The sequence below is a fragment of the Rattus rattus genome, chromosome 8 (genome assembly GCF_011064425.1).
Source record: "Rattus rattus isolate New Zealand chromosome 8, Rrattus_CSIRO_v1, whole genome shotgun sequence".
NCBI lineage: Eukaryota > Metazoa > Chordata > Mammalia > Rodentia > Muridae > Rattus > Rattus rattus.
The window spans coordinates 109,270,774-109,294,750 of record NC_046161.1 but is presented as its reverse complement, the minus strand read 5'-3'; the positions used below and the strand labels follow the sequence as shown (position 1 = coordinate 109,294,750).

At 39.4% G+C, this 23,977-nt stretch overlaps 1 protein-coding gene across 1 annotated transcript in view; it reads left to right on the top strand.

The window, feature by feature from the left end:
• Positions 1-23,977, top strand: part of Zcwpw2 (zinc finger CW-type and PWWP domain containing 2) — a 90,401-nt gene that overhangs the window by 9,335 nt on the left and 57,089 nt on the right. Inside the window, exon 2 of the mRNA XM_032911075.1 lies at positions 18,664-19,044. Coding sequence (XP_032766966.1) covers positions 18,737-19,044 — 308 coding nt within the window. The 5' untranslated portion in view covers positions 18,664-18,736. The remainder of the gene's footprint in view (positions 1-18,663; positions 19,045-23,977) is intronic.

Here is a 23,977-nt window from a genome sequence, read left to right as displayed (position 1 = left end):
TTGCCTCTCTTTGTCTTCCTTCTCCTGCTCTTGCTCCTTTTCCTACTCCTTCTCATTTTGAAAGAACAATCATTTTTCTCATTCACACACAAATACTAAAAACTATTTCTATTATAAGCAGTCATTTATCTTCATTCCTACTCTGTATGTATTTATTCATACTGTCTTATTAAATTCTGATGCTGTTCAGAACTCCTTGGGTATGTTGTAATTTCACCATCTGGGACACATCAGTCACAAAATACATATACATTGTAATAAAAATTGATGCTTCATCAGATTTTCTCGGTGATTCTCCATTTTATATTGTCCTTGTCCCGTTCAACAATAGGACAATATAATATATCAACTCAAATAATGTATTTTCTGATTTTTTCAAAAGCTGCTGCAATATAACACTTTAATATTCATGGAATACAGAAATCTTTGGTATATATATATGATATATTTATATATGATCTATATGAAATATATGTGAACATATATATATCATATATATATTCATTCCACATAGACATTCTTGGCTCATGAATTTTATTTGAAGGCTATAAATGTCTATAATATACTGGATTAAGATTAGAGTTGTTTAGTGACTATGTAGGTTTTGGTGGTCTCTTTAATAAATTCAGATAAATTCAGCTTAACTTGTTACAAATAAAACATTGCTCCTGATCCCTTACCCATCTGTTGGAATATTTAGCCAATTCCAGATGCTGTGCTGAAATGTGGGAGAACAGAATCAGTGAATTCCAGGGTATTAAATACTGTCGAGGTATTTAAGGGTCAATGCACAGAGAACAGCATGTCTATCAAATCAACTCACTCATTCCCAGAGATACAAAAACAGCGTCTTTGCTCTCAAAGAGCCTGTGGTCTAGTGGTGTTGGATAGGTGGTGTGCACTAGTATAATGTCGAGTGATGTAAGCACCGGGCGTCACGGTAGAAGGAGGTGGACAGGGTCACACAGGGAGAAGAACACAACTGTGTGGGACTGGCTCTCCCCTTCATGTTCATTCATGCTTGTCAGTTCGTTGCCGTTATCCTTGAGCGAGCTCTCGTTGCCTCTCATTTACACAGCACCATCTCCTGTATTCCAAGGGGTCCGTGTCACTGGATGTGCTTGGTGGTAGTTGTTTACCGGCTGGTTAGCTCTTCTAATTTCTCTGCACTTTACAGTCTATTCTCTGGAGCTGTATTTCTGCAACACTGAATGAGTGTAAGGCACTTGGCCAGTTTGGCCTGCTGGGTAGTTAAAACGGCAAGTGTTTCTTTCATGGAGTGTTAGAGAGAAGGAAGTATATGAGGAAGGTGACAAGTGGGCTCCATATCTGGTGAGGACTCGTTTCCTCAGTTTGAGGTGCATGACATTTCTTGATGTTTTTGTATGATGGCAAGCCATTCGGAAAGAAACTACATGCTCTCTGTTGTTTCTGTCTTTAAGCCCACTAATTCTATCATGAGGGCTACACCCTATTTATGACAGGTTCCCAAAGAACCCACCTCCCTACAGTCATGTTTAAACACATGAGCAAATGAGGCGGTATTGTTAGCACCTGCCAGGCCACGGCAGAGAGCACTAAAATCACAATATTCTGTTCATTATTTTATCTGTCTTTAACACAAAGAAAAATTGCTGGGTTGAATTATAATATACTGTATTAATTACTAAAAACATTTTTGAGTTATTTAAAAGTCTCTTTGAATGGACACCAACTTGTGGCCTTACATCTCTATGTATGTGTAATAAGGGAAATAGAAATGAAGTAAGTTGGTTAAGGAATTCTTCACTTGACTTTAACCGAAAGGCTAAGAAAAGGAATTGTATAAACATCTTCATATGTAGAAGTAGTCTGGGGATGGGAGGAGGCCCATTGTAAGGGCCTGTGGTGCAAGCACGAGCACCTGAACACGATTCCCTGAAGCACAGGGAAAGCTGGACATGGAGCTGCACACCTGGAGCTGCAGGCTTGGAGAGGGAGACAGGAGGGTTCCTGGGGCTCGCTGACCAGGCAGCCGAGCCAGTCAGTGAGAGCTCGGCTGTAGACAGGACAGAGTGAGGACACTTACAGGGCACTGAGCAGAGAAACATGAGCAGGAACCCTGAGCTCAGGGCTGAACCTACATAGCCACTCTGTTGACAATTTTTTTTAATTGTAAGTTTAAAAAAAAAAATCTAAGTCAGTATGTTAAATTGGAAAACGAAACTCTAAAGTGGGTTAGTAAAGCAAAGGTGGCTGGGTAGCGTTGCACGTGTCGAGGCCTCAGGTATGGACTCTTTAGGGGTGACTTAGGGGAGACTTCAGAGCTGAGCGCTCTTGGGGTGAGTTTGTCTTTTCTGCCACTGCGTGTTCTGCACGTGGCAGTAAGTTTGTGAACAAGCAAAGTGTGTGAGAAAAAGTAACAAATAATGAGAATCTAATTTGAAGAAATGGAAGATTTTGTAATCTGTATGGATTCTATTAGGCTGCATAAAAATGTCTCAAATCCAGATTACCAAGAGCTTTAAGTTAGATGCAATTGAAACTATCACTAAGTAATAATGACATTTTCTTAGTGTTAATTTATCTTCTCAGCATTATCCACTATGGGACTGAAACCATCTAGAAACTGTATCTACCATTTAAAAGTAATCTTTTAATCCTCTTGTGTTTTGTAATAGGCACTGCAGAGGATTTTCACACGCTCTCCGGTGAGGTCCTGCTGCAGATGGAGAGTGCTCTCTGCTCTGGCAGTGGGCGCGTGTCGATGGGCAGGCTCCAGGGCAGCTGGCTGGCACGGGATGGCTTTCGTGTCTCCCCTGCTCTGCTGGCACTCTTCTTCTTCTTATCTAGTTTCATACAGCATTGCTGTTTCTTTGTAAATATTTTAAGTGACTCCATTTTGTGAGGGATGGTCTAAGCCAATGAGCTGTAATCCTGCTAAACTCACTGGTAAAGTACTCCGTTACCTTCAGTGTGGAAAAGGTGAGTGACCAAAGGGATGTCTGTGACTTTTAGTTATGTTACTTCCATCCTGGATGGCAGGTGACATCATAACTCATCCAACACATAGGATTCAAGTATTGACTCATGTTAAATATTAATAAAAGCCCAATCTTTTCTATAAAATTTCCCTAAGATTTAGTTATTTTTAATGTATGTTTATGGGTGTTTTGCTTGCTCATATATCTGTGCACCAAATTCATGCAGTGCCTGCAGAGGGCAAAAAAGGGCCTTGGATCATCTAGAACAGAGGTCACAGATGGCTGTGAGACATGTCGGTGCTGGGAGCTGCAGGAACAACCAGTGTTCAACCACTGAGCACTCTCTCCAAATGCTCTCACCGAGTACCAGGGTCTGGCTCCTAGCACCCACATGACTGCGTACAATCATCTGTAACTCCACTTCCAGGGAATCTGCACCTCTTATAACCTATGAGAGGTGTCAGACATGTACATGGTACGCATACCATTCATACATGGTACATATGCACATATACACACATGCAATGAAATAAACAGAAATCTCTTGAATCAACTTGATATTCTTATTCTTTCTGGAATTGTATCTCAATGCTTTTCCATCAGTTCACTTAAACATAATGTCTCCTAGTATCTGCTTTAGACCTGGAATCTTCTGTATCTCTCTTTACACTTGATTTCTAGGTTTGTACCTCTTTCCCAGCACACAGCCTTGTAGCCTCCTATTTCCTTGCTTCAGCATGGGAGGATGTATGAAGGATGGATGTTAATATTTGGGGCTTATAACTGGAAGAAAATCTTGGCAAAAATAATAAGTTGATATCTTCTAGTTTTGGGGGTCAGATTCATGCCTCGGAGAGTCTAAAGTCACAACAAGATTAAGACATATATAATATTGATATCATTTACCTTCTTCACGAGCCAATGTAAAAGCTTTAAGGTACACTTTTAGTATTAAACACGTTGTCATAGCATCGCCAGTGTTTGGAGGCACATTCTTTGAAGTCTTAGAGACTTGTAGAACAAGTCAGCTAGAAATGTTAAAAACCAAAGAAAATAGACTCTTCTTCTGTACTGCATGGAGTAAAAACTTGTTTTCAAAATGAGTCATTGTTGAAGAAGGAGGGAATTATTGTAAAAATAAGAAGCTTATTATAGTTTATATTATGAATTATATAAGCCATGATAAAATATATCAATTTAAACTACCAAGAGATTTAAGATAGACTAAGCAAGGAGGAATGATTGTATCAGATATTGGAACAACCCAAAAGATAGTCTTTATTGGTACAAGGAAAAACATGGATCAGGGAAGTAAAATACAGTACGTAGAAATTGATTCATGTGTATGTATAAAAATAAATACATTTCAAATTAATGATAAAATAATGCACTAATTAATGAATGTGGTTGGATAATTTACTAGCTACACAGTTAAAGTGTTTTATTTCAATATTTGTGAGCACAACAAACATTCCAGTTGCATTAAATACCTAAATGTAAGAAACAGAGCAATTGAGACAAATATATGGAAAATTTTATTTAAAATCTCAGGGACAGATAAGCAGCATTTAATACACATAAATTCGAGTTCTATAAAATTTTAGCTTTAGAAAATAAAAATATAAAGTTTAAAAATGACAAACTATATGAAGATGTTTCCAACATGTGAAACAAAGAGTTAATATCCCTAATACATCATGAGCTCTACCAAACCCCTGTAGAGAAAACAATAAAACCCAAGTATAGAGTAGAAACAAGGTTCTCCAAGAAAAGAAAACACAAATAGTCAATAAAACCTAATTAGTGGTCAGGGAAGTGTAAATTAATACTACAGTGAGATAAGTCTCAGTTAATTAGATTTGAACAGTCATTGTTAAGGCCCATGGTTGGGACACTAAGAGGAAATTGGTACTTATAAACTGTTAGTGGAAATTGAAAATTAGAATAGATTTCCAGAGGTCTATTCAGAATTGTCTCCTTAAAAATGTGCATACCTTTTAATGTAGCATTTCTGTTGTAGAAGTATGCATATTCAAACACATGGATTAACAAATATGCAATGGTATTTGCTATAGTATTGCTTCTACTAGCCCAAAACTGAAAAAAACAACAAAACAAAACAAAGAAAAACAGAGTCCTTTGACTAAATGCATCAGTCATACTGTGCATGCTGCACTGATTTAATGTTATGCTGTATAAAGCTCATAGGCGTGAAATGATTTGATATGCTGCCCTCAGGAAAGATCTATAAAACAAAGAGAGATAGCCACAAAAATAGTCAATGTCTATATTAGAAACATGAGTGGAATGTGTGATTAACTTACGTTAACTTATGGATGTAGGTAAAGATATTGATAAGAAATATTTTATCAATAATTAGGAAAATTAAATATTTGATCATATTTGAAAGATGCAATTGTTAAGAAAAGCCTTTAAATAATTAAAGCCGCCAAGGACAGAAAAATTCCAAGTCAGTCTCAGAACTGTTCCTTCATCAGATATCACAAAGGGAGATTTCCTTCAGAAGCAGTATTCCTTCCATTATGTATTTGGTCAGTTCTGACCCATTGTTATGAATATAACAGTCAGCAAACTATTCTATTCAATAAACTAAAAGTAAGGAGAGCAGACAGAAGTGTGGCATTAAGGCAGAGTTAATAAAGCTGAAGACAGTTTAGATGCAACTGGAAGGTACTGAAGCCTTTTCTGCTGTAGCAGCCAGTTATTTATAGCTGAATCGGGTTACTAGAACCAAGGTTGAATGGCTACAATATTCTCTTCCAGTATACATACATATATTCTTTTTTTTTTTTTTGGTTCTTTTTTTCGGAGCTGGGGATCGAACCCAGGGCCTTGCGCTTACTAGGCAAGCGCTCTACCACTGAGCTAAATCCCCAACCCCACATACATATATTCTTAACGTAAACATATTAAGAATAATATAAAAACAAAGTGAAGAGTTCAGTTCTTATAAAAGTTGTGGTGATGTAATTAATATTCTATTTATTGTACAAATGTGGTGTCACTTTTTTGATTACTTTGCATTTTGTCAAACTACATAACCAGAAATCACAAATGTAAGAGGATTGATTTGGGGCTTTTAGAAATTTCAGTGTGGTACACATGATTTCTAGTAGCCCCGAATCAGTGTTCTAAGGAAGACAGGGAAAGTGATCTGTTCAGTGGTCAATATAAGATGGAAAAAGAGAGCTATTAAATAACAACAAATATCGACAATAATTTCTTGTACCTTATTGGATCATAATTTCATTAGCAGAAGCAAGAGAAATTATAGAAAACATACAAACACCTATAAACTAAACCATATTCCTTTGAATAATTGTTGAGTCACTAAAAAAAAAAAAAAACCACAGGAAAATGAAAACTTCTATAATCAACTGAAAATGAAATTCCCAGATCTTTGGGTTAAAGAAACAGTTCTAAGGGGGGAGTGTGCAGATATGAATATCCACATGGAGAATTCTGGGTGAGAGATACTAGACAAATTATCTGTGCATCTCAAGAGCTGAGAAACAATAAACCAGGCAGGTATGAAATGATGACTAAGCAAAGAATGCAAAGGTTTGCTGAAGTGAAGAATTACTTCTTTGGGAAGATAAGCATGATATACAAGCCCTATCCAAGCTAGCCAAAAGAAAGAGACTATCCAAACCAATACAATTAGTGATGAAGAGAGCATGTTATAGTGGAGACCTCTGAAACCAAGAGGATAATCAGGAGATATTTTGAAAACTTGTACTAAAAAAATCTGGAAATCTAGAAGAAATGAATAAAATTATACATATATGTAACTTTCCAAAATCGAAGTAAGTCATGTAAGATCCCAAACAGAGAAGCAATAATAACGAAGCAGTGATAGGGTCCCAAGGAAGGCTCGCCCAAGGAAGCATGGAGTTGCATTCTTTGATACCTTTAATGAAATAACACCAGTGCTCCTTAGCATGCTTCATAAAACAGTACCTTCCTTCATGCGTATTCAACAAAGATAAAAGACGCCACACAAAAGAAAACTACAGATAGTTTTCCTTGATAGGCTTAAAAGGAAAAATCCTCAAAATATTTACAAGGCAAATTCAATGACATATTTACAAATACTTCATAATAAAGTGGGTTCATTACCAGAAGTGCAAGAATGGTTTAAAATATGCAAAATACAATAGAAAACATTTCATTTTAACAGATGCACCAAAAAAGTCTGCAACAATCTTACATCTCTTCATGATCAATAACCCAAATAAGTGATTAATAGATCAGAACGATTGTATCTAAGACAAGTCATTTATGATAAATATATAACCATCATTATACTGAATGTGGAAAAACTGAAAACATTTCCTTTAAAATCAAGAATAAGATGAGAGTATCCATTCTCACTACTCAACACAGTGTTTGAAATCTTAGCCATAGCAATAACCCAAAAGAAAGAAATAAGAGGGTTACAAAGGGAAAGAAGTCAAAATATATTTGAAGACAACCTAATTTCATCTGTAAAAGACCCTAAAAACTGTAAAAAATTTTAATTCAAATATACATTTTCATCAAAATAGCAGGATGCAAACTCTTCACATAAAAATCAAGAATGAGGTGCACGGAGGCTCCCGGAAGAGGCGGCGCAGATCTTCCTGGTCGCTGCCACCGCGGAGAGCCCGTGGGCAGAACCCCGCGAGCGAACTTGAGCCTCGGGACCAAAGGTAAGACTAACTTATCTGCTGCAAGTGACTTGCCGGGTGGAATCGGGACAACAGAGGCAGAATCCCTCTAGGACCAGGCACGTCCTGTGTTTCCGGAAGTCCCACCCTGCGGATCCCGGCCCCAGCAGCTCTCTGCTCCCAGAACCCGTGGGAGAGATACCCACCGCCTGGTCAGGTGGGCACTCCTGAGGCTGCAGAGCAGAAGAGACCACCAACACTGCCCACCCCTGCCCACATCCCTGGCCCAAGAGGAAACTGTATAAGGCCTCTGGCTCCCGGGGGAGAGGGCCCAGGAGAGGCAGGAGCCCTGCCTGAGACACCGCCGGAACCTGAAGGAAACAGACCGGATAAACAGTTCTCTGCACCCAAATCCCGTGGGAAGGAGAGCTAAACCTTCAGAGAGGCAGACACGCCTGCGAAACCAGAAGAGACTGCTCTCTGCACACATTGCTGATTCCAGAGGAAAACACCGGAGGCCATCTGGAACCCTGGTGCACGGAGGCTCCCGGAAGAGGCGGCGCAGATCTTCCCAGTTGCTGCCACCGCAGAGAACCCGTGGGCAGCACCCCGCGAGCAAACTTGAGCCTCGGGACCACAGGTAAGACCAACTTTTCTGCTGCAAGTGACCTGCCTGGTGAACTCAAGACACAGGCCCACAGGAACAGCTGAAGAACTGTAGAGGGGCAAAACTACACACACGAAAGCAGAACACTCTGTCCCCATAACTGGCTGAAAGAAAACAGTAAAACAGGTCTACAGCACTCTTGACACACAGGCTTATAGGACAGTCTAGCCACTGTCAGAAATAGCAGAACAAAGTAACACTAGAGATAATCTGATGGCGAGAGGCAAGCGCAGGAACACAAGCAACAGAAACCAAGACTACATGGCATCATCGGAGCCCAATTCTCCCACCAAAACAAACATGGAATATCCAAACACACCAGAAAAGCAAGATCTAGTTTCAAAATCATATTTGATCATGATGCTGGAGGACTTCAAGAAAGACGTGAAGAACTCCCTTAGAGAAACACAGGAAAACATTAATAAACAAGTAGAAGCCTACAGAGAGGAATCGAAAAAATCCCTGAAAGAATTCCAGGAAAACACAATCAAACAGTTGAAGGAATTAAAAATGGAAATAGAAGCAATCAAGAAAGAACACATGGAAATAACCCTGGATATAGAAAAACCAAAAGAAGAGACAAGGAGCTGTAGATACAAGCTTCACCAACAGAATACAAGAGATGGAAGAGAGAATCTCAGAGCAGAAGATTCCATAGAAATCATTGACTCAACTGTCAAAGATAATGTAAAGCGGAAAAAGCTACTGGTCCAAAACATACAGGAAATCCAGGACTCAATGAGAAGATCAAACCTAAGGATAATAGGTATAGAAGAGAGTGAAGACTCCCAGCTCAAAGGACCAGTAAATATCTTCAACAAAATCATAGAAGAAAACTTCCTAACCTAAAAAAAAGAGATACCCATAGGCATACAAGAAGCCTACAGAACTCCAAATAGATTGGACCAGAAAAGAAACACCTCCCGTCACATAATAGTCAAAACACTAAACGCTCAAAATAAAGAAAGAATATTAAAAGCAGTAAGGGAAAAAGGTCAAGTAACATATAAAGGCAGACCTATCAGAATCACACCAGACATCTCGCCAGAAACTATGAAAGCCAGAAGATCCTGGACTGATGTCATACAGACCCTAAGAGAACACAAATGCCAGCCCAGGCTACTGTATCCTGCAAAACTCTCAATTAACATAGATGGAGAAACCAAGATATTCCATGACAAAACCAAATTTACACAATATCTTTCTACAAATCCAGCACTACAAAGGATAATAAATGGTAAAGCCCAACATAAGGAGGCAAGCTATACCCAAGAAGAGGCAAGAAACTAATGTCTTGGCAACAAAACAAAGAGAAGAAAAGCACACAAACACAACCTCACATCCAAATATGAATATAACAGGAAGCAATAATCACTATTCCTTAATATCTCTCAACATCAATGGCCTCAACTCCCCAATAAAAAGACATAGATTAACAAACTGGATACGCAACGAGGACCCTGCATTCTGCTGCCTACAGGAAACACACCTCAGAGACAAAGACAGACACTACCTCAGAGTGAAAGGCTGGGAAACAACTTTCCAAGCAAATGGTCAGAAGAAGCAAGCTGGAGTAGCCATTCTAATATCAAATAAAATCAATTTCAACTAAAAAGTCATCAAAAAAAAGATAAGGAAGGACACTTTATATTCATCAAAGGAAAAATCCACCAAGATGAACTCTCAATCCTAAAATATCTATGCCCCCAAATACAAGGGCACCTACATAACGTAAAAGAAACCTTACTAAAGCTCAAAACACACATTGCACCTCACACAATAATAGTAGGAGAGATTTCAACACCCCACTCTCATCAATGGACAGATCATGGAAACAGAAATTAAACAGAGACGAGACAGACTAAGAGAAGTCATGAGCCAAATGGACTTAACGGATATTTATAGAACGTTCTACCCTAAAGCAAAAGGATATACCTTCTTCTCAGCTCCTCATGGTACTTTCTCCAAAATTGACCATATAATTGGTCAAAAAACGGGCCTCAACAGGTACAGAAAGATAGAAATAATCCCATGCGTGCTATCGGACCACCACGGCCTAAAGCTGGTCTTCAATAACAATAAGGGAAGAATGCACACATATACGTGGAAACTGAACAATGCTCTACTCAATGATAACCTGGTCAAGGAAGAAATAAAGAAAGAAATTAAAAACTTTTTAGAATTTAATGAAAATGAAGGTACAACATACCCAAACTTATGGGACACAATGAAAGCTGTGTTAAGAGGAAAACTCATAGCGCTGAGTGCCTGCAGAAAGAAACAGGAAAGAGCATATGTCAGCAGCTTGACAGCACACCTAAAAGCTCTAGAACAAAAAGAAGCAAATACACCCAGGAGGAGGAGAAGGCAGGAAATAATCAAACTCAGAGTTGAAATCAGCCAAGTAGAAACAAAAAGGACCATAGAAAGAATCAACAGAACCAAAAGTTGGTTCTTTGAGAAAATCAACAAGATAGATAAACCCTTAGCCAGACTAACGAGAGGACATGGAGAGTGTGTCCAAATTAACAAAATCAGAAATAAAAAGGGAGACATAACTACAGAATCAGAGGAAATTCAAAAAATCATCAGATCCTATTACAAAAGCCTATATTCAACAAAAATTGAAAATCTTCAGGAAATGGACAATTTCCTAGACAGATACCAGGTACCGAAGTTAAATCAGGAACAGATAAACCACTGAAACAACCCCATAACTCCTAAGGAAATAGAAGCAGTCATTAAAGGTCTCCCATCCAAAAAGAGCCCAGGTCCAGACGGGTTTAGTGCAGAATTCTATCAGACCTTCATAGGAGACCTCATACCAATATTATCCAAACTATTCCACAAAATTGAAACAGATGGAGCACTACCGAATTCCTTCTATGAAGCCACAATTACTCTTATACCTAAACCACACAAAGACCCAACAAAGAAAGAGAACTTCAGACCAATTTCCTTATGAACATCGATTAAAAAATACTCAACAAAATTCTGGCAAACCTAATCCAAGAGCACATCAAAACAATCATCCACCATGATCAAGTAGGCTTCATCCCGGGCATGCAGGGATGGTTTAATATACGGAAAACCATCAACGTGATCCATTATATAAACAAACTGAAAGAACAAAACCACATGATCATTTCATTAGATGCTGAGAAAGCATTTGACAAAATTCAACACCCTTCATGATAAAAAGTCCTGGAAAGAATAGGAATACAAGGCCCATACCTAAACATAGTAAAAGCCATATACAGCAAACCAGTTGCTAACATTAAACTAAATGGAGAGAAACTTGAAGCAATCCCACTAAAATCAGGGACTAGACAAGGCTGCCCACTCTCTCCCTACTTATTCAATATAGTTCTTGAAGTTCTAGCCAGAGCAATCAGACAACAAAAAAGGAGATCAAGGGATACAGATCGGAAAAAAGAAGAAGTCAAAATATAACTATTTGCAGATGATATGATAGTATATTTAAGTGATGCCAAAAGTTCCACCAGAGAACTACTAAAGCTGATAAACAACTTCAGCAAAGTGGCTGGGTATAAAATTAACTCAAATAAATCAGTAGCCTTCCTCTACACAAAAGAGAAACAAGCCGAGAAAGAAATTAGGGAAACGACACCCTTCATAATAGACCCAAATAATATAAAATACCTCGGTGTGACTTTAACCAAGCAAGTAAAAGATCTGTACAATAAGAACTTCAAGACACTGAAGAAAGAAATTGAAGAAGACCTCAGAAGGTGGAAAGATCTCCCATGCTCATGGATTGGCAGGATTAATATAGTCAAAATGGCCATTTTACCAAAAAAAGATCTACAGATTCAATGCAATCCCCATCAAAATACCAATCCAATTCTTCAAAGAGTTAGACAGAACAATTTGCAAATTCATCTGAATAACAAAAAACCCAGGATAGCTAAAACTATCCTCAACAATAAAAGGACTTCAGGGGAATCACTATCCCTGAACTCAAGCAGTATTACAGAGCAATAGTGATAAAAACTGCATGGTATTGGTACAGAGACAGACAGATAGACCAATGGAACAGAATTGAAGACCCAGAAATGAATCCACACACCTATGGTCACTTGATTTTGGACAAAGGAGCCAAATCCATCCAATGGAAAAAGATAGCATTTTCAGCAAATGGTGCTGGTTCAACTGGAGGTCAACATGTAGAAGAATGCAGATCGATCCATGCTTATCACCCTGTACAAAGCTTAAGTCCAAGTGGATCAAGGACCTCCACATCAAACCAGACACACTCAAACTAATAGAAGAAAAACTAGGGAAGCATCTGGAACACATGGGCACTGGAAAAATTTCCTGAACAAAACACCAATGGCTTATGCTCTAAGATCAAGAATAAACAAATGGGATCTCATAAAACTGCAAAGCTTCTGTAAGGCAAAGGACACTGTGGTTAGGACAAAACGGCAACCAACAGATTGGGAAAAGATCTTTACCAATCCTACAACAGATAGAGGCCTTATATCCAAAATATACAAAGAACTCAAAAGTTAGACCAAGAGGGAGACAAATAACCCTATTAAAAATGGGGTTCAGAGCTAAACAAAGAATTCACAGCTGAGGAATGCCGAATGGCTGAGAAACACCTAAAGAAATGTTCAACATCTTTAGTCATCAGGGAAATGCAAATCAAAACAACCCTGAGATTTCACCTCACACCAGTGAGAATGGCTAAGATCAAAAACTCAGGTGACAGCAAATGCTGGCGAGGATGTGGAGAAAGAGGAACACTCCTCCATTGTTGGTGGGATTGCAGACTGGTACAACCATTCTGGAAATCAGTCTGGAGGTTCCTCAGAAAATTGGACATTAAACTGCCTGAGGATCCAGCTATCCCTCTCTCGGGCATATACCCAAAAGATGCCCCAACATATAAAAAAGACACGTGCTCCACTATGTTCATCGCAGCCTTATTTATAATAGCCAGAAGCTGGAAAGAACCCAGATGCCCTTCAACAGAGGAATGGATACAGAAAATGTGGTATATCTACACAATGGAATATTACTCAGCTATCAAAAACAACGAAGTTTATGAAATTTGTAGGCAAATGGTTGAACTGGAAAATATCATCCTGAGTGAGCTAACCCAATCACAGAAAGACATACATGGTATGCACTCATTGATAAGTGGCTATTAGCCCAAATGCCTGAATTACCCTAGATGCCTAGAACAAATGAAACTCAAGACGGATGATCAAAATGTGAATGCTTCACCCTTCTTTAAAAGGGGAACAAGAATACCCTTGGCAGGGAAGAGAGAGGCAAAGATTAAAACAGAGACTGAAGGAACATCCATTCAGAGCCTGCCCCACATGTGGCCCATATATATACAGCCACCCAATTAGACAAGATGGATGAAGCAAAGAAGTGCAGAAGTGTAGATCGCTCCTGAGAGACACAGCCAGAATACAGCAAATACAGAGGCTAATGCCAGCAGCAAACCTCTGAACTGAGGATAGGACCCCCGTTGAAGGAATCAGAGAAAGAACTGGAAGAGCTTGAAGGGGCTCGAGACCCTATATGTACAACAATGCCAAGCCACCAGAGCTTCCAGGACTAAGCCACTACCTAAAGACTATACATGGACTGACCCTGGACTCTGACCTCATAGGTAGCAATGAATATCCTAGTAAGAGCACCAGTGGAAGGGGGAAGCCCTGGGTCCTGCTAAGAATGAACCCCCAGTGAACTAGACTGTCGGGGGAGGGCAGCAATGGGGAGGTGGGGAGGGAACACCCATAAGGAAGGGGGGGAGGAAGGGATGTTTGCCCGAAACCGGAAAGGGAATAACACTCGAAATGTATATAAGAAATATTCAAGTTAATAAAAAAAAAAAATAAATAAAAAAAAAAACAAACAAAAAAAACAAACAAAACAAAAAAAACAAAACAAAACAAAAAAAAATAAGTGTACTCACAGCTTATCTTATGACCAAGACATAGTGAGAGGAGTAAAATATATATTTGGTGATTAAAATTGAGTTAACTTTTAATGTTTTCTCTGGAGCTCAAATAAAGATAGAAAATAATTTATGCATCTCTATAACTCTGGCTATGGTTTAAATAAAAAATATTTTTAGTCATCAGTGAAAAAAAAATCAAGAATGAACATTATATGTGTGTGTGTGTGTGTGTGTGTGTGTGTGTGTGTGTGTGTGTGTGTGTATCCCATGTTCATGGATTAGCGTTAGTCTTGAGAACATGGCCATATTACTGAATGTGGCCTACAGATTCAATATAATCCCCTTTAAGACTCCAATGAATTCTTTATAGAACTAGGGAAACATTAATATGTAAAAAATAAAAGATCATGAATAGCTAAAGCTATCTTGAGGCATCACAGTGCCTGAGACCAAATTCCAAATTGTGATAAAGTGATACAGTGTGAAATGAAGTAAAAGCAAACCGATGTGCAGTAAAACAGAGGACCCAGAAACATGACTGCAGCCACCTCCATCTAATCTCTCAAGTGGTCAAACTTTAGATTGGAAAAGAAACTGGTGCTGAGAAAGCTGGATATCCATGGGTAAAAGGCAAATAGATCACCAATTCAACATTGACCAATGACTTAAAGACTTGAAACTTCTAGAGAAGAGCGTAGGGGACCATTTTAAGATCCAGGCATAGGGAATGATTTTCTGAATAAGACTCCAACAGTCCAGGGAAGAATAACAGGAATTTAAAATTGGATTGGCTTAGGTAAATACAAGTTAAAAATCTATTGAGAGTTCATCTCACCCAACCAGAATTGATATCAAGAAAAATAAATCACACATGATGGTGAGAAAGTGAGGGGAAAGGAGCACTTGCATTCTCTTGATGGCAGTATAAACTACAATATACTATAAAATACAACATACAAGTGAGCATGCAGATTCCTCTAAAACCTAAGGCAAGAGCTATACTTTGATCCAGTTATACAATTTTAGATATACATTCAAAAGAATGCAGCCAAGTGTCTATAGAAATACCTGTGTACCTGTGCCTGTCATTCTACTAGTCACAATAGCCAGGTTACAGGATAGACCTGAACATCTATGGGGCAGAGATAGCCTGCTGAATTGACAGTGGATACTAAATAAAAGAGTCATAAATGTAAAATGGAGAAGGGAGGATGGGGTATAGAGTTTGAGTTCCAATAACCAACATTCTAAGGAAGAAATTGGGAAATAGAATCATTACTCCTTTTACTTTTACCTCAAGCCAAAAAAATATATATATAAAATAAATCTAACCAAGGAATTGCAAAACCTCTACAATGAGAACTTAGAACACTGAAGAAAATAACTGAAGTAGATACTAGATTGAAAAAACTTCTCATGCTTAGGGATTGGAAGAATTAGCACTGTGAAAATGGCTGCCTTATCAGAAGTGATCTATGCAATACTATTCAAATCCTTATGCCGTTCTTCATAGCAATAGAAAACCAAAGTTTAATTCATGCAGAAGCATAAAGGACCCCAGGTACTCCAAGAAATCATGAACAAAATGATTAATGTAGGAGGTGTCACCAATTTCAAGTTATATTACAAAGCTGTATTAAGAGAAGCATTATGGTGCAGACACAAAAACAGATGTCAATGGAATAGAAGACCCAATACAGATTCACAGGTATAAATCTATAGTCACATGATTTGACAATGACACACACACATACACACACACATGCACGCACACACACATACATGCACGCACAAACACTCACACACATACACATACACACATGCACATATATGAACAAAGGACAGTTTTGTTACAGCAAATGCTGTGGGAAAATAAATATTCACACGTGGAAGGATGAAACTAGATTTGTTACCTTGTACAAAAAGTCAATTTCAAATGGATGAAAGATGTTGATGTAAAACCTGAAACTGAAACCACTAGAAGAAAAAACAAAGGACTTATTTGAAGACATAAGCAGTGGCAATAGCTTCCCGCATAGGAGACTGTTCACTTAGGATATAACGCCAACAGTTGACAAAGGGGGACTCATAAAATCAAAGAGTTTCTGCACAGCTCTGGGAACAACAGTTTACCAATAGCCTACAGAATGGGAGAAAATATGTGCTAACTGTACACATGACCTAATTACTACCTAGAATATACAAAGAACTAAAAACCTATGAATTCAAACAACCAAGTCCAGAAATGGGCTAGCTAAATGAACAGGTAGTGCTCAAACAATAAAAGACACATTTGTTCAATAAACACATATAAAAATGTTCAACCTCATTAACCATCAGAGAAATGCAAATTAAAATTGCATTAAGATTCTATCATACTACAGCCAGAATATCAGTCATTAAGAAAACAACAAATTCTGGTGAGGGTGTGAACCAAAGTGAATGCTTGTACACTGCATGTGGGAATGTGAGCTAGTACAGCCACTATGGAAATCGGTATGCTGGTTCTAAAAAAAAAACCAAAAGACTATAATTATTCTACGTGATCTAGTTTTACCACTTCTGGGTGTTTTCCCAAAGAACCCCAAGACGACATATCACAGAGACCCTTGTACAGCAATATTTATTATAGCAGTGGTTACAGTAGTTCAGTTATGGAGCCAACCTACATCTCCAATAACAATAGACGATGGGGAAAAGGAGGAGAAAATCTAAGATGTATAAACAATGGGTTTTTTTCATCTGTAAAGTTTGGAGTTATGTTATTCTAGGAAAATGTATGTAACTGGAGGTAATAATGTCAGATGAATTAAGGCAGCCCCAGGAAAGTAAACACGTTTTTGCGATTCATGGTTCCTAGGTTTAATGTAGATATGTAAAGTCATCGATGTATGCATAATTTAAATATAAAAATGAAACTTGATTCTCAGGAAATAAACAGGACTTAAGGGAAGGAGAAGGGGTGGACAGGAAGAGCATGGTAGAAGGCTCCGAGGGGGAACACGCTCAACCCAAAATCTCTACCTGTATGAAAATGAGCTTATGTGACAGTCGTGACACAACGAACATATACCACGGAGAATTTAAAGCATGCATAGGAAATAAAAACAAATGAAAATGCAGCTAATAAAAAGTTAAAATGCAAACCACTGTAATCGCTGGCTAACTAAGCTGCAGGGGCTCGAGTCAGGGGCATGATGGAAGGACGTGAGTGAGGAGGAGATCTGGTTACTGTGGGGATTGAAGGTCGGTTTGCATGGTGCCAGTGTTTGGATGGTAGTGTTGTGCTAATCCATCACTGTTGGAGACCACAGTCTTTCTTACATTTGTTTATTTAGTTACTTAGTGTGCACACATGTGTACAAATGTGTATATGTTTGTGCATGCATATGTTATGGCATGTATGTGGAAAACTTATGGAATCAGTTCTTTCTCTCCTTTCACCATATGAGTTCTAAGGATCAAACTTAGATGGTCGGTTTCGGCAGCAGGTGTCTTTACCAACTGCTGTTTTGCCAGCCCCCACATCTCTTTTCTTAAAAAATAGATTATTGTGAAATACATTGTCAACAATAATTTTGTCTATATTTTAGTTACGTTTTTAGTGTATATTTCGGTGTCTTTGCTGATGCTGAACTTGGGGAGCTTTGATATACAGCTCTGTTCATGTATGTGGACTCCTCATATGAAGCCTGAGAAGAGACTCCATTAGTGAGATGGTGGCAGGCCTTCCTAAGGAAGAGGCTGCTCTTCTGGCTTCTAAGTAATTAAGTTTCATGATGTGAAGCATTTGCTCCATTTGGCTCTCCTCATTATTAGAAGAACAGGACAATGCACGATGCTGTCCGTGTGCTCTAGAGCAGTGCATGATGCTGTCCGTGCATCTACAGACCACGGAGCTCAGAGCCCAGCTGCCTGCATTTAAACCTCAGCTCTACAGAGTACCAGCCGTGGGCTTAAAATGCTTTGCTTAGCTTCAGTTTCCTTGGCAAAATGGGTAAATATGAGCTGTGTGTGAGGCTTTGCAACCTGATATGTAGTAGCTCTGTGTGTGTGATGCCCATCCTAGCACCCAGGAGGCTTGGGCAAAGGCATGGAGAGTTTTAGGCCAGCCTGGGCTACAGCATAGGCTGACTCAAAAAAAGCAAGCGATACCTTGTACATAATGAGTGTCAGGAGTAGACACTGCTGAACTAGACTCTCCACAGGGGGACACTTGCCGGGTCTGTAGTTTCAGAGCCCTTGTTGTTAGGGTTGTTTACATGTCTGATGTGTTGCTGCTGGTAAGGAGAACACATCATGTCAGACACATCTCTGCCAGAGGCATAGGATTGGGCAGAAAATATAAAAGAAATTCTTCATGTGTTTGAAATTATATCTTGTACCCTTGAGTCTGTATTTTTTTTTTTTATTTTCCAGATTTGATTCACTTCTGAGAAACAAAACAAAGACAAAGCGAAGTCAAATGAAGTAAAGCAGCAAGTTAGCTTGAATGGTCAGTGCCGCCAGCCCAATGGACCCGGCCCTGAGGAGCAGCGAGTTTGTGAACACAATGTGGGTACAGTGTGAGAATGAAAGCTGCTTGAAGTGGAGGCTGCTGTCTCCTGCGGCTGCAGCCAGGGTGGACCTGGGCGAGCCCTGGTTCTGCTCCATGAACGCTGACTCCAGCTACAACAGCTGCGCGGCTTCTGAGCAGGACTTCCCTGAAGAATCACAGCTCCTCGAAAGCGGGTATAAGATCGTCTACTCACAGCTTCCTCTCGGAAGCCTGGTTCTGGTAAAACTGCAGAACTGGCCAAGGTAGGAATTTATTTATTGCTTATTCCTTATTAATTAATCATTACGTAATTACTGATTTCTTTAATATTTTATATTACATTTACTTATGTTCCTGCATGCTTGAGAGCCTATGTATATGTGTGTGTGTGTGCTGTGTATGTGCATGTGTGCTGTGTGTGTGTGTGTGTGTGTGTGTGTGTTTCTGATTATCTCTGTGTTTCAGTAAATAAAATACCAAGAGCTTCTGCTGACTAGGCAAACACTTCTGCTGAGCTACATGCTCAGCCCTTTGCTTTATATTTGGAGTATCTTTGTCTATTTATGTATTTGTTCTCTCTGTATTTTAGAGGAAATTCTGATATGCACATATGTGCAATAGGTGATCCAGTCAATACGTAGACTGAGGTTCATGTTTTTGCACTACTTTGCATTGAATTACGTTGATCGCTGCCATAGCTCCTATCACCTTAGAATGACCATATGAGGATGCAGGGCCTTTAAAGAAGGGATTGATTACAAATGAGACACATTAGGGTTTGCCTTCATCCAGTCCAGTTGGCATTCTTGTAAGACGGATTCAGGGATGCACATGCAGAATGGAAAGTCTGTGTGAAAATGCAGTAGAGAGGTGGCCTCTACCCTTGCCAGATAATGCCCACAATAAACCTCAGATAGGCTGCTATAGACACCAAAATAGGATCAATAATTACAACTCCCTGTGAGACCTAGGCATATTAGTGTCTGTGAGAGGATAAAGGCGAGTGTGAGCAGCACAGAGGTCCTCTGACACGTTTGGGAAATGAGAACTTCAAGACAGCGGCAGGCTTTTCTGGGGCATCCAGCAGCCGAACTGAGGGCAACAGATGCAACTACCACAGGGCACCCGGAGACGAGGAAGCTGGGCCCACAGTGAGAAGCTGTGGAGCAGCCGAGGCAACTGTGAGGAGAAGTGTTTGCCGCCCTCGCCCTCAGTGCTGAGGCAGGAGCACTTCTCTCGGCTCTGAGACCAGGTCAGGCTGACCACACAGCCAATAACTGACTTCTCCAGCCTCCTCTGTCTCCGCACGTCACAGGAGACGCTAATACTAGCCTAGTGTGAGGCAGAAGTGCTAGAGATTTTGAAAGGTTGCCACAGATGAATGATTTCCAAAGTATTCCCAAAATATTAGATTGTACTCAAGATTTCAAGTCAAGCTAACAAATAAAAAATAATGTAGATATAGTGTTGTGTGTTGTGTGTAAACTAGAAAAAAATCAAAACAGTGAAAAAAGATTTGGGGAAAATTTAATGAAAACCTTTTTAATACTTCAAAACTAAATGCTAAATTGCAAGGAATAAAAAACAACCAGTGCCTTCTGAAAAATAAAATATGTCGAGAAAAAAATTAAAAATTTAAAGGGCCAAAAGATGAAAATGAGTACAAGAAAGAAAATACCAAAGATAGAAACAGTCGTCTAGGTAACATCGAGTCCTGGAGTAAAAAGCCAAAGCCACTTGATAAGACAGTGCAAGTAAGTGCCTTACTTCTAGAAAGTTCAACTACCATCCGAGATTTATACACTGACGATACATAGTATATACTTAGAAAAACTCAACCAAGAATGCCAAACTCTGAAATATAATAAAGCTACATAAATTAAATGAAAAATACTTTAAGCATCTATGAAATAATTAAGATCCTCAAATATTTATCATTTACAAACATACTTCTAAATAACTTATTTCAATAAAGACTTAGCAACTATTTCAAGATGAACAATAAAGTACAGTGAGTGCATCTGTTTATCACCATTCTTAAAAAAAATGTAGCTTTGTTTAAATTAAGGGGAAAAAATAAGAAAGAGACCAGAAGAAACAAACCGTTCCTACTCCGGTCTTGCATTACGAGCCTACAGAAGTTGCAGAAAGTGAGATTCTCTTGCGTCATTCTTCAGGTCTATAATATTTTGTTATAACAGCCATAAGAAACTCATATACTCACTGTCTTAACGAATGGGTGCCTTTTGTGCCCTTTTTAAATGAGGGCTTTTCTGAGGATCAAATGTGACAGTATTGTAAAAGTTATTATTCTCTCCCATATTAGCAGATCTCCCCCACATTAATAATTAGCACAAACATTAATGGAGTGTATACCGGAACTGCTGGCCTGAAGTTGAACAGCCTCCTAGCGGGGAGTGAGGATGACTGTAGGAAAGACAGAAAGAGACAAGAGTTAGACTCGGGACGACTGTCCAGTGACTACTACAGCCTTTTTATACCCCATAGCACTGTGGGAAGCAAAAGCACAAGCTAGCAGAAACAATGACCGACGTCCATAGGATATCTGTTCCCATCCGGAGGCCTCCCTGTTCTTCCTCCAAGATTAATAGAATATTCAGCCCCTCGCCTTGAGCCTCAAGTGTATCTCCTCTTATCACTCCATGCCGCAGTGGGCCAGGAAACGTGCCTGCCTTCTGAGCCTCTTGCCAGGTCACAAACCTGTTCTGTGTTGACCCTGCCTAGCAGGCAAAATGATGCCAACAGTTATGGAAGATCCGGCATTTTAAGGGGCATGTAACATGAACATTTCCGGAAGTTGTCAAAGACAGATTTATAGTTCTCTATTTTTCATCTCTAAAGCAAACATTTTGAAAGCAGAGTTAAAAATGCATTTTGAAAGCAATTCCTAAAAGGGAAATTTGATGTTTCAGTAACTGTAATTCAAGATATGAATTTGCTTTTACCAATCATTATATCTGAAAACAAAGTTTCATTAGGAATTAGTAACTGAGGCAAAGGACTTAAACTTTCATATGAAAAGTATTTTAAACCAGTTCCTAAGTTATCTCTAGTGGGTGACTGCTGCTGTGGCCATGCCTGACACAGCTGCACCCTCCCTCCTTGGAGAATGGAATGCAGTCGACTGCCTGTCACTTCCTTCTCCTTCATGAGCTAAGCTGAGCACAGATTTAAATTTTAATCAAGAAACTGAAATCTATGTGCATTGTTTCTTCAGTGACACAAAGGTAGAGAATGATAATAACAAGACAAATTACAATAGTACAATGTACAGATAGAATCAACCCAGAAGAAAAGTCAAATATTGGATCTTAATTAAGCAGAGCTCTAGACGCCGAAGCAGAAAGACAGCTGCTGCCTGCAGAGAACTTAGCGGCACAGCTCTGACTGGGCGGAGTTTCATTACAGGCCGCTCCTCAGATCAGAAGCTCTAGCGGTCAGCATTTACTGGTACTGCTGCTCGAACGAGTTGACTCAAGGTTAAAGAGAAATTTATGTAGACTCTAGGAATGCCTATTTAATTTTTGTATAATAAAACAAACAGGTCTCAAGAGAGTAGTTCTCTGTTGATATCATAATTAGTTTTCTTCCACACTGTGGCACCACACACCTAAGAACCTGTAAAGGCACACATAGCCTCTTGCTAAACAAGGGGAGATACTTCTAAACCACTGTTGTCAGCTGACCTGTTACTCTGCATAGATAGTCATATTAGCTTCCAAGGGTTGCCATAGTAAACTAGCACACGTGAGCTGCCTTACATAACACGGGTGTGCTTTCCACAGGCGCAAATCCTGAGAGCAGGTATCACATAGCTAATTTCATTCAAGGCTCTCTCCTTGATTTACAGATGGCCACCTTCTTGCCATGTTGCTTTGCTCAGCATGTCTATGTCCTGATCTCTCCCATGAGACAGGTTATCTTGGACAGAGTCTGTCCTAGTGAGCTGGGTTTTAACTGAGTTACCTGTTGTTGTTGTTGTTGTTGTTGTTGTTGTTGTTGTTGTTTTGAGATAGGCCTTGGAGTCCATCTTCCTGCCTCTACTTCCTGACTGCAGGGATCCACACACACAACTCTGTGTCCAGCTCTCTCAGTCATTCCCTTAGCTGTCTTTTCAGTTTTCAACATCTACATTTGGTAGGAGACAGGTAAGCCCTGTGATGACAGACTTTTAATTCTCAAAACAAAAATGTACAAACCACACTTTAATTTGAACTTCCTAACACATGAGGAATCATAGCAAGAACTTGATGCCAACAGAAAGGCCGAGAGCTGCAGGTTCAAGTGAGAGCCTGGGTTTCTTCACTTGACGGCCATTGACTCTCCCACCTCACACTGCTGGCTGCGCAGAACTGGACAGGTGTGCGGTTCAGTGTTGCAGCGTTAACTGTGCATAATCTAGAGCTTGAGCTGTGAACTGTTGTCCAAGTGCTACCAGGACTCCCTATCATGGGATCCTCACTTGATTTCTGCCTTTTCTTCCTGCTTTAGTTCCAGAGTGCTGGGCCAGCTGTTGGGATGTTGGTAAAATTATTTAAAACTTAATTAAAATTGGGCACGCCTGTACACCTGTAGTCCTAGCACTCTAGATGATGAGGCAGGAGGATCATTTGAGGCTAGATGGGATAATTAATGTATGTGTATAAAATTTTTGCTCTGGATAAAATATGGATTGAATCCCAACACAGCATTTCAGGCCAACAATCTATATTTTGCCACTTAAATACAAAATAATAACTTTAATTTCAGAGGTGCAGTTTTGTAAAATAATCAATTTATTTATGTAAGGTAAAATATGAATTAGAAAATGTTGATTTAGTAATAGGATAAACAGGATACATGGCAGTAATTAGCATGTTATATCTGAAAGCCAAAAGTAGCCTTTCTGAGGCTTACCTACATCCTGATCAGTGTTAGGACCTGGAAGCAGGCCTTGTTCTGTGCTTCAGTTTAAGGCAGCAGCGTTTTCCACCTACACCACACCTACATACCTACACACCTTACACCAAACCTACACCACACCTACACACCTACACACCTACACACCTTATACCACACCTACACCATACCCACACAGCTACACACCTACACACCTACACACCCTACACCACAGCTCTGTACCTTACACACCCTACACCATACCATACACACCCTACACCACAGCCCACTTCCGTC